General features: G+C 38.2%; 1 protein-coding gene across 1 annotated transcript; it reads right to left on the reverse strand.

Annotated features, from left to right (window-relative positions):
* Nucleotides 1-18869: 18869 nt before the first annotated feature.
* LOC104421556 (uncharacterized protein YMR315W) lies at nt 18870-23460 on the reverse strand. Its single transcript, XM_010033546.3, has 12 exons — nt 23116-23460; nt 22616-22756; nt 21708-21756; nt 21375-21392; nt 20829-20944; nt 20651-20764; nt 20278-20328; nt 20079-20167; nt 19933-19993; nt 19775-19852; nt 19494-19604; nt 18870-19214 (listed from the first exon to the last, which is right to left on the reverse strand). The coding sequence occupies exons 1-12, from the start codon at nt 23236-23238 to the stop codon at nt 19086-19088; spliced, it is 1080 nt and encodes a 359-aa protein (XP_010031848.2). The 5' UTR covers nt 23239-23460; the 3' UTR covers nt 18870-19085.
* Between the last annotated feature and the right edge of the window lie 428 nt (nt 23461-23888).

The following is a 23888-nucleotide window of genomic DNA, read 5'->3' on the forward strand; positions in this document are numbered from 1 at the left end:
CCAATTCTCAGGTGGATCCATGGAACTAATGGGCGATTCTCAATTCCAATTTTTCAGAATTGGTCCTTAGTGGGTGGTTCCCGATTCTAGAGTGGGAAACATCTAGCTAGACCATACTAATTCTTAGTGATCATGGTGGGTATATTTCTTTCGACCAAAAAAAAAAAATGGTGGGTATATTTCTCAAGATGTGTTGTCTTGGTCTCTCTCCTCTTCTTCTTCTTCTTCTTCTTCTTCTTCTTTTCTTTTTTACATTGGAAGATTGGTTTGCATGGCATTTTTACATGTGGAGGCACATAATCTCAAAATCCAGTTAAGTTTTGGCGGGAAAAAAGGTATCGGGGCACCCTTTTTGGCGATTGGTGACCATTAATCAGGAATCTCATTGTACATTATACCAATGTTCAAAGATTATTATGTCAATATCCCTTTTTCTTTTTCTTTTTAAAAAAATATTTTTTAGGTATTCCTAAGTGGGGCATTTATGGGTAGCCCAAAAAGAAGTAAAAAAAAAAAAAAAAGGTGAGGACTTGTGATAATGATGACGTCCGTGTTAATTGGGTCTTGCAATATCTTTAACGAAAAATTTAATGACGGTGGTGTGGAAGATGGGATTGTCAAGTGATGTGTTGGCCAAATGGGCATTTGGTCGTGCGTGGTTCTTGAGCAACAGTCAACTTGCACGGAAAAAGGCGTTTTGTGGGGGGGGTTGGTTTCCTAGGAAGGGTTTTCTAGTTATTATTATTATTATTATTATTATTCGGAGATTGGTTTGCATGGCATTGTTTGCGTGTGGAGGCACATAATCTCAACATCTAGAATAAGGGATTCATGTCATATCACACCGTTAATCCTAGAATTTTTCAATGTGGGGCGGCAGAAAAAAAAATGATAAAAATTTAAGCATTGACTATTAGTGTGTGAGGTCTTTAACTTCTTCTATATAAAAATTCTATGAAAAATTTGATGAGTTTTCTTTTGTTATCAAACTATTCAATAGTGAGCATAAGCGGAAGGATTTGATGATATAATTAGCAAGACTTCAATTTCCATTGAATTATTTTATCGCTCTAGCCGGTTAGTAAGCACTTCTTTCTTAATGCATCGAGTGGCTTTTCTAGACTTGAAACAATCAAATAAGTTAAGCACAATTAGAGGTTATCAAACACGCTTGCGACATTTTATAAAGTGTTTCTTCTCACATTGCAATACTCAGAAAGTCGTTGGACGTAATTTTAAGACCACTAATTAAAAAATATACATGGTACTATTATGAGCACTAATCTTACACCTTGGTATGTTTATTATTTTTCTTGCTCATTTCAACATCGTATACATACATACATACATACATACATACATACATATAATATAATATATATATATATATATATATATATATATATATTGGATATAAAAAAACGTAGTATGCTTGTGTTATGCAATGTTGACAATGCATTAATGACTATCTAACTTATCGGAATAATCCTTTGGGCAATCGGTTTGCAACATGCCAAGCAAAAACCGTCTTTTTAAAATGATGTATTAAACAGAGATTAGTATAAGAATTGATGGCATAGTTAGCAAGATGAACATTCTCAATGGCACTCAGGCTATAATTTGATTTTAATGGCAAATCTCCATCAAAGCATTTGTAACCAGCTAGAAGAAAATCACATTCTAGTTAAAAATAAAAATTATAAGGGGGTGCATGACAACCACATATTTCTGTTCTAGAAATAATTTTTCTATTCCAGATTTGTTTTTGGAATAGAAATTCGTTTGATAAACCTATTCTATTTTTCTATTTCTGAAATAAATTCTTGTTCTAGAAATAAGTTTGGAATCAAAATCAGAAGTAGAAATTTTCTACTTCTCTATTGCTGAAATAGAAATGAGAAATAAAAATTATTCTCATCGTTTGCCAACCGATCCTTCATCCGATGCCGTCGACCACCATTTGTTAGTTGCCCGCCACCACCACTGCCGGTCGCCGGTCGCGCGGTCACTAGTCGGCCGCCGCTGCCACCACCGGTTGCCGGCCAGCTACTGCCTCCGCCGATCACCGGTTGCTGGCCGCCGCCCACCACCACCGTCGGTAGCCGATCGCCAACCGCTACCACTCTCGCGGGTCCGCCGCTATTTGAAAGGAAAAAAATTTGTGTCGTTATCAAATTGTTATTTTTGCTTAGAAACTTTTCTAGAAATAGAAATAGAAAAATCTTTTTTTTTTTTTCCAGAAATCAATTTCTGGCTAGAATGTTATCATTCACCTCCTAAGCAATCGGAGAGGGGGTTTCTAGGAAACAAATGGCACAAACTTTGGCCATTGAGAATTTATTTTTCCTTTGCAATGTCTTTATCAATCTTAGTTTTCATCGTGGAGACACTTTCCACGATGAAAAGTTCCCCTAAAGAAACGTTAAAAAATTTGCACCGCATGGATGTATCTGATCGGGGGTGGGTTTCTTTTGCAATGTCACGCACATATAAGCTTGACGTGATGTGTTCTCGCTATAACAACCTAATCTCTGTATGTACATGCAATAGTCACCTCCTCCGCTTTTTTCCTTGCTCTGAACGTCGATCCGCTTCGTCCAAGAATCCCTGTTTCTATTAGTAATTTGCACACCATGTTAGCTCGAGATTTGTTATCTCAGAATTTCTCCCAAGTCCCCACTTTGCTTATTTTAGCAGGAAAATGGAGGAGAAAATAAGCACTCTCAAACCACCCACCTGGGTGGCGTTGCTGGCTTTGGGCCCTCTCCCCCTCGTGAAGGGGAGGGGTTCGAATCCCCAGTGCGTCGCAGGGTGACTTAACCGCTGGCGTGAGTGTGGTGGCCAGCTTGCGTCAGCCCTAAGTTCTTCCCGCCGGCTGTTGGCTTTCGGGGTTTCCTAGGTCACCAAAAAAAAAAAAAAAAAAAGCACTCTCAAATTCTATGTTGAAGATCTATTGAAGTTCCTCATGAGTGTTTGTAAAATTATAAACGAAAGTGAACGTGTCAAACAAATAATATAATAATAATAAATAATATCGTCCCACGAGATCAATGATTAATAAAATAATTAAATACTAAAATGGATTAATTCTAAAATTTATCTAACGGATCAAAAAAATTGGTAAAAAATAGATCAAAATTTTAATTGAGAATAAAAAAAAAAAAATTTTAGAGACTAAATGCAGTAAATCAATCTGATAAATATGTTAGAGCATCTGATTTCACTATAACAACTAGATATGAATTTCAGATTGTTGCAGGTACAAGAACGATATCAAACATGTGATAGCAGAATTTTTTAATCTATTTACTATCATATCTCTAGGTATAGCAAACCTACTTAATTTATTAATTCACTATATCTCTATGTGAATTAAAATAAACGTAAATGCATTAAAAACTATGAATATTTCCGACTTATAATGAGTCTTTTGGATCACCTCATCACCAAAAGCTACACAAATAACGCAATATATCTATATCTACATTTAATTCATAGTTATATATTATAATGAGTAGTTGCATATTATCGCTTCTCAGTCTCAAACATGCACATCAAATTATTCAAGTGGTGGTTAGTCACTTAAAAGCATTACGCACAATAATATATAATTCACATGAATGAAATCAATTGCAAAACATAAAAATCATGAAATTCACATCATCATGGTTAGGTAGTAGCCCTAACAAAAAAAAAATTAGAACATAGTAGAAGAAGAAATAAAAATATAAATCAGACCCAACATCTTGAATTAAAGAACAATAATTATGTTACCACTTTTGTCTTCTCTTCAAAATATTTGAAAAACTCTCAGAATAATGAAAAACTATCTAACAAAAATCTAGTTGTCCCTTAGGCTCTCAATGTTATCCTATTTATAGGATATATCCAAGATCCTTATCTTGAAGTAATTACCCATAAAATTGGGGAGTAAATTAGAGGATCTTTAATTTAATATCTATTTCTCAACGCTTATAAATAACATTAGAGAACAAAATCAATGATTCCCTAATTTGATATCCATCTTTCACTGCTTTTTTATTTGAATTTCTAATTTTTGCCATTCTTTTCATTATTTTCTCCATATCTCATTATTCTGCATAAACAAGAAAAATTGAATAATCAAAAGGAAATCCAAATATTCTTTCATAGATATTGCATTATTCGTTGCTTAAAAAGGGTAAATAACTCTATTTTTATAGAGTTATCAATGAGCATGTGAAAGTAGGGTCAATACCATCTAAAACTCCAAATCGTGACAAATTTATTCCTAATAAATTTTTTTACCACAAAAAACTCCAAACCGATATACCTTTGATAAACTTATTCTGAGTTGGTTTTCGCTAAATTTTACTATTAAATTGTTAAGTTGAATGACATGTGCAGTAGACAGATGTATCAGACTAGGTGTACTAATTCGTGGTTTTACCCTCCATTTGTTATAGATCTATCAATTTGTATTTTTTTATGTTATTAATCCAATTCAATAGAAATTAATGGATGGTAGATTTATTAAAAGTAAACCGGTTTGAGATTTTTTGTGGTCAAAAAATTAATTTAAAGGTACCCCCTTGAGGTTTTTTGTGGTAAAAAAATTAGATTTAGTTTGCGGTAAATACATCATAGGGTATCAGCTTGGGATTTTTTATAATAAAAAAAATTAGTTTTACGTAAATTTGTCAAAAGTGTACCGATTGGAGATTTTCGATGGCAATAACCCATGCAATTATATGCAGAGTAACATCAATTATCTCTTCATATTTAAAAAGAAAAGCTTCTTTTGTAACTTGTTTCTAGTAGATTTTGCTTACGATAAGAAATGAGTTAATAACATAGAGTAAAACTAAACCAATCCGATATTTGTCAAGTATCTGGAAGTGTGCATTGAGGTCTGGGCATTTGTTGAATCTTAAGTATGAGTTCTTCAGAAATTTCATTAAGATCCTGAGTCAAACCACAGCATCTCAAGAAAAATCCACCAAAGGCATTTGATTATCATAGTTATCTTTTCTCTTTTAGTTCTCAAAATTGGACAACGCAAGTCAGATCCTAAGATACACCAAGGCTTCTGATCCTGTTGTGCATTCATGTGGTGTTGTAATCTTAAACTTTACGATGAAGAGTAGGAAAAATTGATTAGGACCTCCCAAATCTTCAAACTAATCCCATAATTACACTTCCATGTTAGAGAAACATGCATAGGGGCAATGAACTTCACTTTTTGTAGTCAACAGAATTTTTTCTGATTCGGCTTCCCTTGTGTAGTAGATCTTAGTTGGACAACTCAATAAGATTCTCTCAGTCTAGTTGTTTGCAATGAAGCAACTGTTCGAGAATGAAAACGCTAGCCTCTCTTCTTCAGTAGGAGCATGCGTAGAACAAGTCCCCATCTGCTGACGTAGCAGTCGCTCTGGATTGGTGGATTTCCTCTTCAACTACGACTACAAATGGCAAGAGAAGAAAATAAAGACCTACCTCCTTTTTAATTAAACCCGTCATTGTTTTTACATTTCGGCAAAGTCTGAATGGAATCCTTTTCGGATGGTACTTGAATCAGCAAGCATATGCAGATTCCGAGTACTTTATGTAAGCATATGTAGATTCCGAGTACTTTATGTACAAGAGGGTGACACGGAATTGACATTTCAAGTACGGCCAGCCGATTGGAAACGGCTACGTTCTGCTAAATTTGCTACGTTTTGCTACGTTGACCAGGGAAACGGCCAGCCGATTGGATTTCCGTCGCCATCTCATAGTTCTGTTAAGTAAATTAAGGGTAGACTTCAATTTCCATTGAATTATTTTATCGCTCTAGCCAGTTAGTAAGCACTTCTTTCTTAATGCATCGAGTGATTTTTCTAGACTTGAAAATATCAAATAAGTTAAGCACAATTAGAGGTTATCAAACACGCTTGTGACATTTTATAATGCATTTCTTCTCACATTGCAATACTCAGAAAGTCGTTGGACGTAATTTTAAGATCACTGATTAAAAAAATATGGTACTATTGTGAGCATAAATCTTACACCTTGGTATAATTATTATTTTTCTTGTTCATTTCAATATCATATACATATATATATATATATCTTGGATATAAAAACATAGTATGCTTGTGTAACGCAATGTTGACAATGCATTAATGACTATTTAACTTACAGGAATAATTCTTTGGGCAATCGGTCTGCAGCATGCCAAGCAAAAACTGTCCTTTTAAAGTGATGTGTTAAATCGAGATTAGTATAAGAATTGATGGCATAGTTGGCAAGATGAACATTCTCAATGGCACTTAGGCTATAATTCGATTTTAATGGCAAATCCTCATCAAAGCATCTGTAACCAGCTAGAAGAAAATCACATTCTAGTAAATTTTCGACCTTAAAAATAAAAATTATAAGCAATCGGAGGGGGGCGCTTCTAGGAAACAGATGGCACAAACTTTGACCATTGAGAATTTATTTTTCCTTTGCAATGTCTTTATCAATCTTAGTTTTCATCGTGGAGACACTTTCCACGACGAAATGTTCCCCTAAAGAAACGTTAAAAAATTTGCACCGCATGGATGTATCTGATCGGGGGTGGGTTTCTTTTGCAATGCCACGCATATATCAGCTTGACGTGATGTGCTCTCGCTATAACGACCTAATCTCTGCATGTACATGCAATCGTCACCTCCTCCGCTTTTTTCCTTGCCCTGAACGTCGATCCGCTTCGTCCAAGAATCCCTGTTTCTATTAGTAATTTGCACACCAAGAATCCCTGTAATGCATAAATTTGCTACTTTTTGCTACGTTGACCAGGGAAACGGCCAGCCGATTGGATTCCCGTCGCTATCTCAAAGTTCTGTTTAAGTAAATTAAGGCTAATATTAGCTTGAAACCTGCCATGTCAATGCTATATTGTATTACAATTTGGTTGGGCAACTCAAATTCTCAGGATGAGGTTGATACTCCTAATATGGGCATATTCATTTTTCAATGATAATGATTAAGGAACTCGTCAACTGTTTCGAGTAAACATTTGCTTGCATCTCTTCTTAAATCCAATTAAAAAAGTTATAGATAAAACTTTGCGCGTAAGCTGCTAATACTTTATCACCTTGTTGAATATTCTTTGGCCTGCTTTTGACCTTGATTTGAATCAGTTGAAGATGCAGGACACTACTTGCTGCTGAATGCAGTTTTCCGGTGGCATGATCATTGCAATATTAACGGGAGCGAAACATAATTGCAGCCATTTTCCTCACTTGATTTCTCTTATCTCACACCCTTTAAGCGCTCACTTACTCCTCCTCCTCCTCCTTTTTTTTTTTTTTTTGGGAAAAACATTTTCCATGAAGGGAAAAAGAGTCTTTAATTCAAATTACTTTCTATTTTCTTTGTTTTCCCTCTTCTTCTTTATTTTTATGTTTTCTTTTTCTTTTCTTTTTAAATTTAGTTTTAATTCTTTTTCTTCCTTTTTTTTTTCTTTTTCTTCCTTGGCCGGTCATCAACCACGGCGGCGGCCGGTGATTGACGACTGGCCACAGCTAGCTCCGGCCTCAGCTAAGGCCAGATCTGACGAGGGCGAGGCTTGAGCTCACCGGATTTGGTGAGCCACGAGCTTGCTGGCCTCAATGGAGCCGCGTCCATTGGCCGGTGAGCTCTCGGCTAGCCTCAATCGGCCGAGCCTTGAGCTTGCCAAACTTGGTGATTGCGTCTTGGTTGGCTATAGGGTAGCCAGCCATGTCGAGGCATGCGACGGCAGGGGAAAGAGAAGGAAGGAGGAAGAAGAAGGAGGGAGGAAAAGAAAAGGAAAAGGAAAATAATAAAATTTTGATTTTTAAAAATAAAAATAATTAAAAAAACAATTTTAAAAATATATATAATAAAATTCAATTTTTTGGGTCAATTAAAATTATTAAAATGTAATTTTTTGATCATTTTTCCAAAAAAATCAAATTAGATAACAAATAATGAAAAACATTTTTCACTCAAATTTCAAGTTTCAGTTGAATATCAGAAAAATATAGTTATTTTCCATAAAAATCACTTTCTAAAAATATTTTTCGAAAATGTGATATTTTCCGCAAAACGAATGTACCTAAGAAAAAGTTTTCAAGTTTATTCTTCTAACCTACACTAGGCATATGAATGAGTGGAAGAAGACGCCGCTAGCTTCACCTGAATATGAATGCACGTTCTAGGATTTTGTCTTGGTACTTAATGTTTTCAGAAGCTCTGCTTCAGCAATCAATTCATTCCGTGGCAGTGTCAACTACAGTAACTCAACCATCAATCTAGTCTTAGTCTGCTTGTACAATACTTATAGCGGCTTAGGTGGTGCCCAATCAGCGTGGTGATTATTGATTATCATTGGATGCAATCACCTAAAACAGCATCTAGTAAATCATTTTTTTGTCTAAGTATTACTGCTACATAATGAAGTGGCTTATTTAGCAACAAAGATTTCAGCTCAGGGATTAACTCCTCGACTACTTCAAAATGCTAATTTACTACCTCCAGCAAACTTGCTCACAAATAAATTGTCTTCAACAACAATTGATGTGAAGGTATCTTCTTGCCTTTAATCATCCATCGCTCTAATTCATTGCATGGAAACAAGAAGCAACAATCAATAAGTTTGTTTACAATTTTGTGGATCAATGAAAGGTTCTAGTTTCATACTAAAATTTTCTCATTGAAACTAAGGCTTGGGTTGGTAAGGGCGCGTTTGGTAACGATTCATTTCCCCTGAGCCGATTCTCGACTAGAAATTATTATTTTTTATTCTGTTCCCGGGAACTGATTCTGAGTAAAAAAGCGCGTTTGATAACCTGTTCAAATTTTTTTATTCTGGAATAGAATTGCGTTTGATACAAAGTGTTAATTGATTATGTTATATATTAATTTCTTTTTAATTTTTAAATAATTAAATATTTTTTTACTTTTTACTTTTTTTCTTCTTTTTCCTTTTTTTTTTTTTTTTTTTTCCCTTTTTTCCTATTCTTCTTCTTCTTCATCATCGGCCGGTCGCCGGACCGGGCGACCGCCCTCGGCGAGGTCGGCCTTCGTCGGCCGAGCCTCGCCGGTGGCCAGGCAAGCTTCACCGGCAGTTGGGCGAGGCTCGCCCGACCACCGGCGAGGCCGAGCCTCGCCCGCTACCGGGCGAGGCTCGCCGGCCACCGGCGAGGCTTGCCCAAACGTGATTCTCGTCCAAAACTGATTCTTGGAACAAAAAATCAGAATCGCCTTTGTTTGGCACGTTGCCAAACAAGCCCTAACACTCCAAATAGTGACCGATTCTATTCTTTTGTTTCTTGGAATAAAAAAATATAGAAATCCGTTTAGTAAATTTTTTGTTCCCAGGAACAAAAATCTTTTTATTTATTCCCGAAATAGATTTTGAACAGAATCAAGAATTAGAAAAAAATTGCTTCTTTTTTCCAAGAACAATTTCAAAATCAAGCCTAACTTTTTCTTTCGTTTATTTTCCTCTTTTCTCCTTCTCTTTTCTTCTTCCTCCCAGTCAGTCATCGGCCACTACCAGCCATTACTGTGGCCGCCAACGATGGCGAGTGACCGGCTGGGCGAGGTCTAGTGAGCTCGCCGAAGGCTCACCTTGCCAGCTGCCAGGCGAGCCTCACTGAGCCCAACAAGCCTTGTCCAACCACCGACAAGGCTTGACCTCGCCCTGGGTTGGCGAGGCCCAACCTCATGTCAGTTAGTGAGGCCGAACCTTGCTAGTGGTTGGGAGAGGCTCATCAAGCTCGCCCTAGCCCGGTGACAGTAGCTCGGCGAGGCTTGCGATGGCTAGGTGAACCTCCAACAAGCTTGTCAAACCTTGCCAAGTCAATTGTCGACCATTGACCACAAGGAAGGAGGAAGAAGAAGAGAAAAGGAAAAAGAAGAGAGAGAGAGAGAGAGAGAAAGAAAAATATTATAAAAGTGTTTAAAACATTAAAAGAAACAAAAAAAAAATTAGAGTGCTACCAAACGTATTTCTATTCCGGGAATAAAAATTTTGAGCAATTACCAAGCACCTTCAAAAACTCATAAATTCTTCCTTGGAGCAAAAAAAAAAAAAAAAAATTATTTCTGAGCAAAAATTATTCCGCAAAATAGATTGGTCATCAAACACACCCTAATTCTTCAAGTTTATGTCCAAACTCAAGCATTGCCTCGAGAAAAGGCATCAGGGTGCCCTTTTTGGCAGTTGGTGACCGTTAATCAAGGATCAATTACATTACACCAAAGTTCAAAAACTATTTATGTCATTATGCCTTTTTTATTTTTTTATTTTTTGTAAAAATTATTTCGTGGGTATTCCTTAGTGGGGCGTTTACGGGTAGTCCAAAAAGAAGTGAAAAAAAGAAAAGTGAGGACTTGCGACAATGATGATCCAAGAGAGCACGTCCGTGTTGATTGGGTGATGCAAGATCTTTAACGAAAAATTTAACGAGGGTGGTGTGGAAAAGATGGGATTGTCAAGTGACGTGTTGGCCAAATGGGCATGTGGTTGGGTGTGGTTCTTGAGCAATGGTCAACCTGCATGGAAGAAGATGGTGTTGGTGGTGGAGATATTTCTTAGGAAGTGCTTACTAACTGTGTAGAGCGATAAAATAATTCAATGGAAATTGAACTCTTGCTAATTATATCATCAAATCCTTCCGCTTACGTTCACTATTCAATTGTTTTATAATAAAAGAAAACTCATCAAAATTTTCATATAATTTTTATCTAGAAGAAGTTAAAGACCTCACACACTAATAGTCAATGCTTAAATTTTCAGCATTTTTTTTTCTGCCGCCCCACATTGAAAAATTCTAGGGTTAAGGATGTGGTTGACATGAATCTCTTATTCTAGATATTGAGATTATGTGCCTCCACGCTTGCAACAATTTATAAAGTGTTTCTTCTCACATTGCAATACTCCAAAAGCCGTTGTACATAATCTTAAGACCACTATACTATTATGAGCACCACTAATCTTTTTTTTTTTTTCGTAAGGATGAGGACTACTAATCTTACACCTTGGTATGTTTATTATTTTTCTTGTTCATTTCAACAAGTATGCTTGCGTTATGCAACGTTGACAATGCATTAATGACTATTTAACTTATAGGAATAATCCTTTGGACAAACGGTCTGCAGCATGCCAAGCAAAAGTCAGATCCGAAGATACACCAAGGCTTCTGATCCTTTTGTGCATTCATGTGGTGTTGTAATCTTAAATTTTACAATGAAGAGTAGGAGAAATTGATTAGGACCTCCCAAATCTTCAAACTAATCCCATAATTACACTTCCATGTTAGAGAAACATGCATAGGGGCAATGAACTTCACTTTTTGTAGTAAACAGAATTTTTTTCTGATTCGGCTTCCCTTGTGTGGTAGATCTTAGTTGGACAACTCAATAAGATTCTCTCAGTCTAGTTGTTTGCAATGAAGCACCTGTTCGAGAATGAAAACGCTAGCCTCTCTTCTTCAGTAGGAGCATGCGTAGAACAAGTCCCCATCTGATGACGTAGCAGTCGCTCTGGATTGGTGGCATTTCCTCTTCAACTACGACTACAAATGGCAAGAGAAGAAAATAAAGACCTACCTCCTTTTTAATTAAACCCGTCATTGTTTTTACATTTAGGCAAAGTCTGAATTGAATCCTTTTCAGATGGTACTTGAATCAGCAAGCATATGCAGATTCCGAGTACTTTATGTAAGCATATGCAGATTCCGAGTACTTTAAGTACAAGAGGGTGACGCGGAATTGACATTTCAAGTACTCCAATGCATAAATTTGCTACTTTTTGCTACGTTGACCAGGGAAACGGCCAGCCGATTGGATTTCCGTCGCTATCTCAAAGTTTTGTTAAGTAAATTAAGGCTAATATTAGCTTGAAACCTGCCATGTCAATGCTATATTATGTTGCAGTTTGGTTGGGCAACTCAAATTCTCATCATGAGGCTGATGCTACTAATATGGGCATATTTTTTTCAATGATAAAGATTAAGGAACATGTCAACTGTTTCGAGTAAAGATTTGCTTGCATCTCTTCTTAAATCCAATTAAAAAGGTTATAGATAAACTTTGCACGTAAGCTGCCAATACTTCATCACCTTGTTGAATATTCTTTGGCCTGCTTTTGACCTTGATTCGAATCAGTTGAAGATGCAGGACGCTACTTGCTGCTGAATGCAGTTTTCCAGTGGCATGATCACTGCAATATTATCGGGAGTGAAACATAACTGTAGCCATTATCTTCAAGAGATCGAGGAATCATGTCTACAAGACAACCGTCGTCCTTGAGAAGCACCAGGATAAGCTCATGACATGAGGAAAACAAATCACAGAGGCTCGTTGCGTAGGAACGAAACCTGTACTAAGGAAAAGCTTTCAGGGTTATTCTTCTAACCTACACTAAGCATATGAATGAGTGGAAGAAGATGCCGCTAGCTTCACCCGAATATGAATGCATGTTCTAGGATTTTGTCTTGGTACTTAATGTTTTCAGAAGCTCTGCTTCAGCAATCAATTCATTCCGTGGCAGTGTCAACTACAGTAACTCAACCATCAATCTAGTCTTAGTCTGCTTGTACAATACTTAAATTGCGGCTTAGGTGGTGCCTAATCAGCATGGTGATTATTGATTATCATTGGACGCAATCACCTAAAACAGCATCTAGTAAATCATAGTTTTTGGCTAAGTATTACTGCTACAAAATGAAGTGGCGTATTTAGCAACAAAGATTTCAGCTCAGGGATTAACTCCTCGACTACTTCAAAATGCTAATTTACTACCTCCAGCAAACTTGCTCACAAATAAATTGTCTTCAACAACAGTTGATGTGAAGGTATCTTCTTGCCTTTAATCATCCATCGCTCTAATTTTTTGTTCCCTAGTAAATTTTATTCAACAACAGAACCGATTCTATTCTCTTGTTTCCTAGTAAATTTTTTGTTCCCAAGAATAAAAATCTATTTCTTTGTTCTTAGGAATAGATTTAGAATAGAATTAAGAATTAGAAAAAAATTGGTTCTTTTTCCCTAGAACAATTTCAAAATCAAGCCCAACCTTTTCTTTCTTTTATTTTCTTCTTTTCTCCTCTTTTCTTTTTCCTCCCAGCCGACCACCAGCCACTATCAACCACCATTGCAACCGTCAACGATGGCTAGTGACTAGCTAAGTGAGGTCTGATGAGCTCACCAAGGCTCGCCTGACCACTGCAAGCCTCGACCTTGCAAATTTGAGCGAGGCCGAGCCTTGCCAGTGGCCAGGCAAGGCTTGTTGGGCTCAATGAGGCTCACTTGGCCACCGACAAGGCTTAGCCTCGCCCTAGCCTAGCAAGGCCCAGCCTCACGTCGGCTAGTGAGGCCAAGCCTTGCTGGTGGCTGGGAGAGGCTTGTCAAGCTCGCCATGGCCTAGCGACCCTAGCCCAACGAGCCTTAATTGGCCACCAGCAATGCTCAACCTTACCCAGATTTGCAAGGCTGAGGCTTGTAGTGGCTAGGTGAACCTCCAATGAGCTTGGCGAACCTCGCCAAGTCAATCATTGGCAACTAGGCACAAAGAAGGAGGAAGAAGAAGTGAAAAGGAAAAAGGGAAAAAAAATAGAGAAAAATATTATAAAAGTATTAACAAATTTAAAAGGAACAAAAAAATTTAAGAATCTTACCAAACGTATTTCTATTCCGAGAATAAAAATTTTGGACAATTACCAAGCGTTTTCAAAAAATCTAGAGCAAAATAAAATAAGATAAAAATCATTTCTGAGCAAAAAAATTTCCTGAGAACAAAATAGTTATCAAACGTACCCTAATTCTTTATGTTTATGTCTAAACTCGAGCATTGCCTCGAGAAAAAGGCATCGGGGCACCCTTTTTGGCGGTTGGTGACTGTTAATCAAGGATCACATTATACATTGCACCAAAGTTCAAAGACAATTTATGTCATTATGCCTTATTTATTTATTTATTATAAAAATTATTTCGTGGGTATTCCTTAGTGGGGCGTTTACGGGTAATCCAAAAGAAGTGAAAAAAAAAAAAAGTGAGGACTTGTGATAATGATGATCTAAGAGAGCACGTCCGTGTTGATTGGGTGATGCAAGATCTTTAACGAAAAATTTAACGAGGGTGGTGTGGAAGATGGGATTGTCAAGTGACGTGTTGGCCGAATGGGCATGTGGTCGTGTGTGGTTCTTGAGCAATGGTCATATTTCTTAGGAAGTGCTTACTAACTGTGTAGAGCGATAAAATAATTCAACGGAAATTGAACTCTTGCTAATTATTAATCCTTCCGCTTACGTTCACTATTCAATAGTTTGATAATAAAAGAAAACTCATCAAATTTTTCATATAACTTTTATCTAGAAGAAGTTAAAGACCTCACACACTAATAGTCAATGCTTAAATATTTTAGCAATTTTTTTTTTCTGCCGCCCCACATTGAAAAATTCTAGGGTTAAGGATGTGGTATGACATGAATCTCTTATTCTAGATGTTGAGATTATGTGCCTCCACGCTTGTGACAATTTATAAAGTGTTTCTTCTCACATTGCAATACTCCAAAAGCCGTTGTACATAATCTTAAGACCACTAATTAATAATATATATATATATATATATATATATATATATGATACTATTATGAGCACTACTAATCTTACATCTTGGTATGTTTATTATTTTTCTTGTTCATTTCAACATTTATATATATTGGATATAAAAACATAGTATGCTTGTGTTAGGCAATGTTGACAATGCATTAATGACTATATAACTTATAGGAATAATCCTTTGGGCAATCGGTCTGCAGCATGCCAAGCAAAAACTGTCTTTTTAACATGATATGTTAAACGGAGATTAGTGTAAGAATCGATGGCATAGTTAGCAAGATGAACATTCTCAATGGCACTTGGGCTATAATTCGATTTTAATGGCAAATCCTCATCAAAGCATCTGTAACCAGCTAGAAGAAAATCGCATTCTAGTAAAATTGCGACCTTAAAAATAAAAGTTATAAGCAATCGGGGGTGGGTTTCTAGAAAATAGATGGCACAAACTTTGGCCATTGCAATGTCTTTATCAATCTTAGTTTTCTTTGTGGAGACACTTTCCACTCGAAAAGTTCCCCTAAAGAAACGTCACAAAATTTGCACCGCATGGATGTATCTAATCGGGGGTAGATTTCTTTTGCAATGCCACGCAGATATCAGCTTGACGTGATGTGTTCTCGCTATAACAACCTAATCTCTGTATGTACATGCAATAGTCACCTCCTCTGCTTCTTTCCTTGCTCTGAACGTCGATCTGCTTCGTTCAAGAATCCCTGTTTCTATTCGTAATTTGCACACCATGTTAGCTAATTATAATCACCGAATACTTCTCGAGGTTTGTTATCTCAGAATTTCTCCCAAGTCCCCACTTTGCTTATTTTAGCAGGAAAATGGAGGAGAGAATAAGCACTCTCAAATTATATGCAGAAGATCTATTGAAGTTATTCGTGAGCATGTGAAAGTAGGGTCAATACCATCTAAAACTCCAAAACGTGACAAATTTATCCTAAATTAATTTTTTAATCACAAAAAACTCCAAACCGACACACTTTTGATAAATTTACTCTCAATTGGTTTCCCTAAATTTTACTGTTAAATTGCTAAGTTGAATGACATGTGCGATTGACGGGTGTACCAATTTGTAGTTTTACCCTCCATTATCAATTTGTAGTTTTTTATGATATTAATCCAAATCAATATAAACTAATGGAGGATAGTTTTATTAAAAGTGAACCAGTTTGAGATTTTTTGTTGTCAAAAAATTAGTTTAAGGGTACTAGCTTGAGGTTTTTTTTGGTCAAAAAATTAGTTTGAGTTTGCGGTAAAGTTGTCGTGGGGGCATCAGCTTAGGATTTTTTACAGTAAAAAAATTAGTTTTGAATAAATTTGTTACAGATGTACCAGTTTAGGGTTTTTTAGAATTATATGCATAGTAACATCAATTATCTCTTTCTTACCAAAAAAAAAAAAAAAAAAAACATCAATTATCTCTTCATATTTAAAAGGAAAAGCTTCTTTTGTAACTTGTTTTTAGTAGATTTTGCTTACGGTAAGAATTGAATTAATAACAGAGAGTAAAACCAAACCAATCTGATGTTTGTCAAGTATCTAAAAATGTGCATTAAGGTCTGGGCATTTGTTGAATCTTAAGTATGAGATCTTCAAAAACTTCGGTAAGATCCTGAGTCAAACCATTGCATCTCAAGAAAAATCCACCAAAGCCATTTGATTATCATAGTTCTCTTTTCTCTTTCAGTTCTCAAAATTGGACAATGCAAGTCAGATCCTAAGATACACCAAGGCTTCTGATCCTGTTGTGCATTCATGTGGTGTTGTAATCTTAAATTTTAAGATGGAGAGTAGGAGAAATTGATAAGGACCTCCAAATCTTCAAACTAATTCCACAATTACTCTTCCATGTTAGAGAAACATGCATAGGGGCAATGAACTTCATTTTTTGTAGTAAACAGAATTTTTTTCTGATTCGGCTTCCCCTGTGGGGAAGATCTTAGTTGGACAACTCAATAAGATTCTCTCGGTCTAGTTGTTTGCAATGAAGCAGCTGTTTATGAATGAAAACGCTAGCCTCTCTTCTTCAGTAGGAGCATGAGTAGAACAAATCCTCATCTGCTGACATAGCAGTTGCTCTGGATTGGTGGCATTTCCTCCTCAACTACAACTACAAATGGTAAGAGAAGAAAATAAAGACCTACCTCCTTTTCAATTAAATCCATCATTGTTTTTACATTTAGGCAAAGTCTGAATTCAATCCTTTTCAGGTGGTACTTGAATCGGCAAGCATATGCAGATTCCGAGTACTTTAAGTACAAGAGGGTGACACGGAATTGACATTTCAAGTACTCCAATGCATAAATTTGCTACTTTTTGCTACATTGACGAGGGAAACAGCTGGCCGATTAGATTTCCATTGCTGTCTCAAAGTTCTGTTAAGTAAATTAAGGCTAACATTAGCTTGAAACCAGCCATGTCAATGCTATATTGCATTACGATTTGGTTAGGCAACTCAACTGCTCATCATGAGATTGATGCTCCTGATATAGGCACATTCATTTTTCAATGGTAAAGATTAAGGAACTTGTCAACTGTTTTGAGTAAAGATTTGCTTGCGTCTCTTCTTACATCCAGTTAAAAAGGTTATAGATAAAACTTTGCACGTAAGCTGCTTATACTTTATCACCTTGTTGAATATTCTTTGACCTGGTTTTGACCTTGATTCGAATCAGTTGAAGATGCAGGACACTACTTGCTGCTGGATGCAGTTTTCCAGTGGCATGATCACTGCAATATTATCGGGAGTAAAACATAACTGCAGCCATTATCTTCAAGAGATCGAGGAATCATGTCTACAAGACGACTGTCCGCCTTGAGAAGCACCAGGAGAAGCTCATGATATGAGGAAAACAAATTACAAAGGCTCGTTGCGTAGGAACGAAACCTGTGCTAAGAAAAAGTTTTCAGGATTATTCTTCTAACCTACACTAAGCATATGGATGAAAGGAAGAAGATGCCGCTAAGCTTCACCTGAATATGAATGCATGTTCTAGGATTTTGTCTTGGTACTTAATGTTTTCGGAAGCTCTACTTCAGCGATCAATTCATTCCGTGGCATTGTCAACTACAGTAACTCAACCATCAATCTAGACTCTGCGTTTGGCAACCACTTTGTCAAGGATCTTTAAGCCCCTAAAGGCCTTTGGGCCAAATATTCAGTGTTTGGCAAATTTTTTTTTACTTGCCTTTGCCAAAGGCAAGCCTTCCCAAGGCTGAAAGCCCAAGGCAAGTTGGGGGCTGCCTTGGGCATTCGGCCTTCTCGGAAGGCTGAGGGAGAGTAAGTTAAAAAAATTTCTTCCACCAATGTCCACGCTAACATTTCGTTTTTCCGATTTTGTCCTCGTTACTATTCATCTTCTTCTTCGTTGAGGATGGCCACGAAGTTGCGCGAGCTACCCATGGCCGGGCGACGAGCCGGACAGAGGTCGGCAAGAGGCCTATGCGTCACGGCGATCGTCGGCGCGGCCGCGTGACCTCGCGCCCCCGTGAGTCGCATCGCCACCGCCGCTAACTCCCGCAACCACCCGATCCGGGTCGCACCGCCGCAACCCCGCAACACCGCGACCCCCTAAGCAGATCTGGGTCATCAAAGGTCGCCGCGATCCGTTCCAGGCCGCGCGACCTTCCTCGGCAAGACACAAATCGCACGCAGATCTAGGTCACCGAGGTCGCCACAACCGATCCGGGGGCTGCGCGACCTCTCGACAACCCGCATCGTGCGACGGGATCGCGCGATCTGGTTGCGACGGGTCGCCGCGATCGATCGAGCGGCCCCGGACAATTTGGGTCGCGGCAACCCTCGCCGGAACATCGCGCGACCCGCCGCACCGCGACCTCCGTGCAGAGGTGGCCGGGGCCGCTCGATCTGGTCGCGGCGACCCGCCGCCGCCGCCCGCCGGCCGAACCAACCAATTCTCTTTTTTTTCCTTTTTTTTTAATAATAAAAGTCCTTTGCAAAGTTAATTTGTTCAAACACTATTTTGCTCAAATATACTTTACAATAGACTTTCACAAATACAATTTACCAAACACAATTTGCATTTCCAAAAACTCTTTTACATTTTCTCAAGTACTTTCCCCAAAAGTCTTCCGAAACGCAAGTCTGCTTGTACAATACTTAAATTGCAGCTTGGGTGGTGCCTAATCAGCATGGTGATTATTGACTATCATTGCATGCAATCACCTAAAACAGCATCCGGTAAATCATATTTTTTGGCCAAGTATTACTGCTACAAAATGAAGTTTCTTTAAGCAACAAAAATATCAGCTCAAGGGTTAACTCCTCGGCTACTTCAAAATGCTAATTTATTACCTCCAGCAAACTTGCTCACAAATCAATTGTCTTCAAAAACAGTTGATGTGAAGGTACCTTCTTGCCTTTAATCATCCATCGCTCTAATTCACCGCATGGAAACGGGGAAGCAATAATCAATAGTTTGTTTACAATCCCGTGGATCAACAAAATGTTCTAGTTTCACACTAAAATTTTCTCACTGAAACTAATTCTCCATGTTTATGTCCAGACTCAAGCATTGCCTCGAGAACAGCAACGTCCCTGGCTCCTTCAAGAAAAGAGCACCGTGGTTCAGCTTCATATCCACTCTCCTTCTGAAACAGATCAACAAAGCAAAAAGTTAATACTTTGGGTCCCTGCAACAGTCTGTAATTACTGCCTGCTAATTGAAATTTCTCATAAGAATATTTCTGGAGGGATCACAAAGAATCTGACGTCCTCTTGCTCACTTCATAAAGTAATTCTTAGCAAAGTAAAACAAGGACAGTGCATGGTGTCAGGATGCTCACTTAATGAGGACAGTAAACTTCTCGAAATAAAAAGTCTTTTAGGGTATTTAACCCGAAGCAAAGACCATTAACATCTTATAGTACCTTAAGAGTCATATTTGAAACGTCATTTATAAATGCTTTTAATTCATCCGTCACTCCACTGAATGAATAGAAGGTGCTTTTGCTTTGACCATTGGCATCATACAAGGTAGCCTGAAATAACAGCATCACTCATTAGCAAATGACAAATGCATAAGTTCGACTGGAATAAGATTTTGTAAGCAACAAGCGATCTATCGAGGTAAAAGGTGTTTGAAGCTTTTAGATCCTTCAGAATTAGCGTCGCTTGAATACAACATGGATCATAGGTGAGTTAAGAATACCAGGTAACCATGTCGACCATCCTGGTTTCCACGTTCAAGCTGCAGCGTCCCCTTCAAGCCAACAACTCGCCAGAATATCTGGAGGTGCTGAAACAAATCAGCGAGAACTAATCATAGTATATGCTAAAATTAGAGCAGATTATCAACTCGAGACATGCCTTGGGTGATTTTGAAGATACGATCATCACAAAAACTCCAGAACAGCCATTCTCCAATTGACTGCAAAGTTTCCATCGTTTAGGCCAACAAAAACCCACATATGTTTTCTCTCAATAAAAAATTACTAGGTACACAAGACACTTACAAGGAGGATGATAAATTATCCGGAGGAGGCAAAGTCAAATCCACATGAGTAGTTGTGGCGGAAACTGATGTTATCTCACATCCAACAAGCTGCAAGATAGTTAACCGTTGATGGAATCCCAACCACAGACTGCTGTTAAAAGACAGCAAAAAAGCCACTGCAGTTTCAGCAAATAACTTCAGGAGAAGTGGCGAATTACCATTCTTAAACCTGCAATGAAATGTACTCCCATATCGAGTATAAAGCCACCCTGCATTTAGGGAGCATATCAATCAAAGTAAGATTTGACCAATACAGCTTCAGAAAAGTATTCCGTGATAAACAAGCAAAGGAGCCTTTGGAAATCCAGATTGCTCGTGTCAAATGTGTTATGATCCTTGAGTCATAGAGGATGCAAAAGTTATAGCTTTGGCATTAGGTTCTAAACTTGTAAAGTGATTGGGACATAGTCCCATCCTTACATTACATGTCTGATCCAATGTAAATCACGATTGCCACTTAGAATGTTATAAGCAGGATATCATTTCGAAATGGTTCTATTAGAAGCACCAGAAATAGGAAAAGTCGCATACCGCAAAATTGCGCCTCCACGAACTTGAAAAGTAGGGATTAGAACTGTTCATCGATCCTTCAACTATGACTTGGACATTCATCATGTCGCCAATATCAGCCAAAAGTTTTTTACACTGTTGATGGAATCATAAGGATCTTTCTAGAGCCGTGGCAAATCAACAAAAGCAGAACAAGTACCTCAACGAAAGCAGGTTCAAATCTGTAGTTCTCGGCTACTGCCCAAATAGGCTTGCTGGGTGAACTAGCACAAAGAGCTCTATATCTTGAAAGTGCCATTTCTATATCAGTTGTCGCTTCACAGATGAACAAAACAGTTTAGAGGTAAATGATGCATGACTTTGCAAAATACAACTTTACTTGCAATTAATTGGAGACACAAATAATTCTATCTATAACCAGGAAAGAGCAATACAAACTTTTAGGAATTGGGTATACCAGATGCAGAAATGAAAGTTTCTACCGCCAACACCATACATAACAAATGACACATCAAGAGGAAATTTTCACAAGTTAAATGAACGGTTTGATGTAAACTCAATTCCAAAAAACCGAAATGGGTGTGAGATGCATTTATTCCCTAAGGCTAATGCATATCAAAAAGGTCATTCATCTCATCTGAGACGAATATAGCTTGAAACTTAATGACGAAAAGAATTGAAGAATAAAGCAATGCCATGACTACTTTAATAAACAATAAATAGATCCAGTTTAGCACTGACTTACAAGCAGCCGCAGGTTTTTCTTCATATCCAACCAGTATGCCAAGAAGAGATTCAGCGCATCAAAACAATGAAAAAGATTAACTTTTTAGTATACACAACAGAGGTAAACTATGCAAATAATACTGCCTAATGCGCGCATGCATGCACCAACAGACAATAAATAACTGTATATGAGAACTTCAACCTATATGGTCAGCCATAAATTTACATGTTGCCAAAACTTCGACAGTTTCAGTCTATGCTTGTTTGCCTAAACTTACTGAAAGATTTCTCTTTTCTCAAAAGAGAAAACATTGGCATCAAATTTAATCGTGGCAGCTGAAACACAAATCACCTTGCAATACATGCTTTCCCGCCTTCAGCAGCCTAAGTGACATGTCAACCTGCACAAACTACCTAAGTGACATAACGAAAATGTAATACGTTGAAGCAAGTGATTGAAGAAAAATTTGTTGCGTGAAGAGGGGTTACAAGACACGTGCTCATGTCAAGAACCAACTATATGCACCTATTACATTTCAAAGAAGAGTTCATATTTCAGCCCATCACTTCTCCAGAAATAACAGACATGAGATTTCATCCAAATAACAGATTATTAATGCATGTGACTCCATGGGCAAAGATTGGTTAATTTGCAACATATACTTAAAGGATCCAGAAATTGGATAGCAGAAAAAGGGGAACGTTGTAGAGTCAGTGACCATCCTACATTAAACCTCGGTGCATTCTCATCTTCATTATTTGGCGTGACTCTGTATAATCTCATTAGACATAGCATTGAACCATCAAATCTGATACGGAATGCGCATTCCTTGTCTACCATAGGATCATTCCCACTTGTATGCATGTTACCACAAATTTGGGAAGTTACTGTCGTGAGATACTTATAGAAGCGCTTGGCAAGGATCAGATAGCAATGAATAGAAAGCAAGAATGAAACGTTTGGCTTTGTTTCCCCGCCTTTTGGCTTGCTTAGAAGGTGACAAAACATGATCATTCATGAATCAGCCACAGATCACCAAATTAATTTCAATACGAAAGCAGGACGGACTTGTGCCATTCTCTTAACTCACTCCTAGTCCAACCATCTTTCTCAAATTCACAGCGCACACCTATAACTATGCAAGTAAAGCAAGAATTCCCAGCACAAATTGAGGAGATATTTACTACTCGGGGTAGCGACACTGTGGACTACCAAATCGTTGATTATGGTAGGAGGAGAGAAGAACAGAAAAAGAGAACCTGAGCTTGTCCAGCCAGAACAACAGCAACAGCCGGTATCGAATCATCTCGGATGATCTCATCAAGACCCTCATCACCCCACTTACACTCCACTTCGGGAAAGTGCTTCCGTGCTATCTCGACCGCACCCGTCGCCGATTCCTGCAACAGCAGAAGATCAAGAATCAAAGAAGACAAAAGGGGTCTGCCAATTAACTCGTGAACAGGGCCAAGTTCTCTGTTTCTTTGCAACAAGGCCAAACCAACATAACCGGGGTAGCGATCACCCCGCAGATGGAAGAAAAGGGACAGCCATTTCGCAGGAATTTTCCCACATCCGATACACATAGAAAAACAGAGCCGTTACCCAAAACCGGGCTTAAGCCAAGACAACGTTTTATTTCACTGGAAGCTAAGACTACGGCCACGAGCTCCCCAGTTCTGCGTCCTCTGCTTCTGGCAACGAAACACGGCACGAACACAAAATGGTGAAGATTAGGAGGAAGAAGAAGCAGAGGCACCTGCGTTCGGCTCCATATGGACTTGACAAGGACGAGCTGCGAGATCTCGGCCAGCCTCGGGATGTACTGGGTCCTCACGAAGATGCCGGCTCCAAGAATGGCGATCTGGGTTCGCTTCTCCATTTGCAGTTCTCTCTTTTCCCACGAATTGGGATCTGGGTTCGCGCTTTTGGTGGGGAATGTGGATCGATTCGCAAGAACTTCCCAGATCGTTTACAGTTATTCCACCGAACGAGAGCCCATCGATACTTTCGGCTGTGAACGAGGAGCCTGCGCACGGCACTTTTTTTTTTTTATGGAATTTTTTTGTTTTTCACTCGGCTGAAAACGCATTGGATATGTCTGAAATTGTTTATGGAACATCGTCAGATTAATATGTGACATTATTTGATGCAGATGCGTTGTAAAAACAAAGATTATGTTGCACGACAACGTATCCTCAGCCATTAAGCGTTGTCGTGCTTACTCGGATTATAGTTAGCATCTTTGGGGAAAATTGAAGGCAAAATGGATGGCACGTGCATGTGGACACCCAAGTAATTTCCGAGAAGGTTCGTTGATGTTCTGTTGTGATAATATGGGCCGGGAAAGAGATGCCCTCGTTTTCCTTTTCTTTCTCTTCCATTTGCAAAAAGGATGGGGAGAAACATTCTCAATATTAGCACAAGAGTCTCGCACCTGAAAAGTAATGTTTGATTCGACCTATAATTACTCTGCACTACCCTTCGCTCGACCATTCGAGATCGGATAACAACCACTATGACTGAGACATG

Source organism: Eucalyptus grandis, chromosome 10 (genome assembly GCF_016545825.1).
Source record: "Eucalyptus grandis isolate ANBG69807.140 chromosome 10, ASM1654582v1, whole genome shotgun sequence".
NCBI lineage: Eukaryota > Viridiplantae > Streptophyta > Magnoliopsida > Myrtales > Myrtaceae > Eucalyptus > Eucalyptus grandis.

Coding starts and splice junctions, on each gene's coding strand:
- LOC104421556 (XM_010033546.3), bottom strand. CDS start 23,238: ATGGAGAAGCGAACCCAGATCGCCATTCTTGGAGCCGGCATCTTCGTG. Junction 20,765..20,828: donor TTGAACCTGCTTTCGTTGAG/GTACTTGTTCTG, acceptor TTCCATCAACAG/TGTAAAAAACTTTTGGCTGA. Junction 19,215..19,493: donor TTTCAAATATGACTCTTAAG/GTACTATAAGAT, acceptor GATCTGTTTCAG/AAGGAGAGTGGATATGAAGC.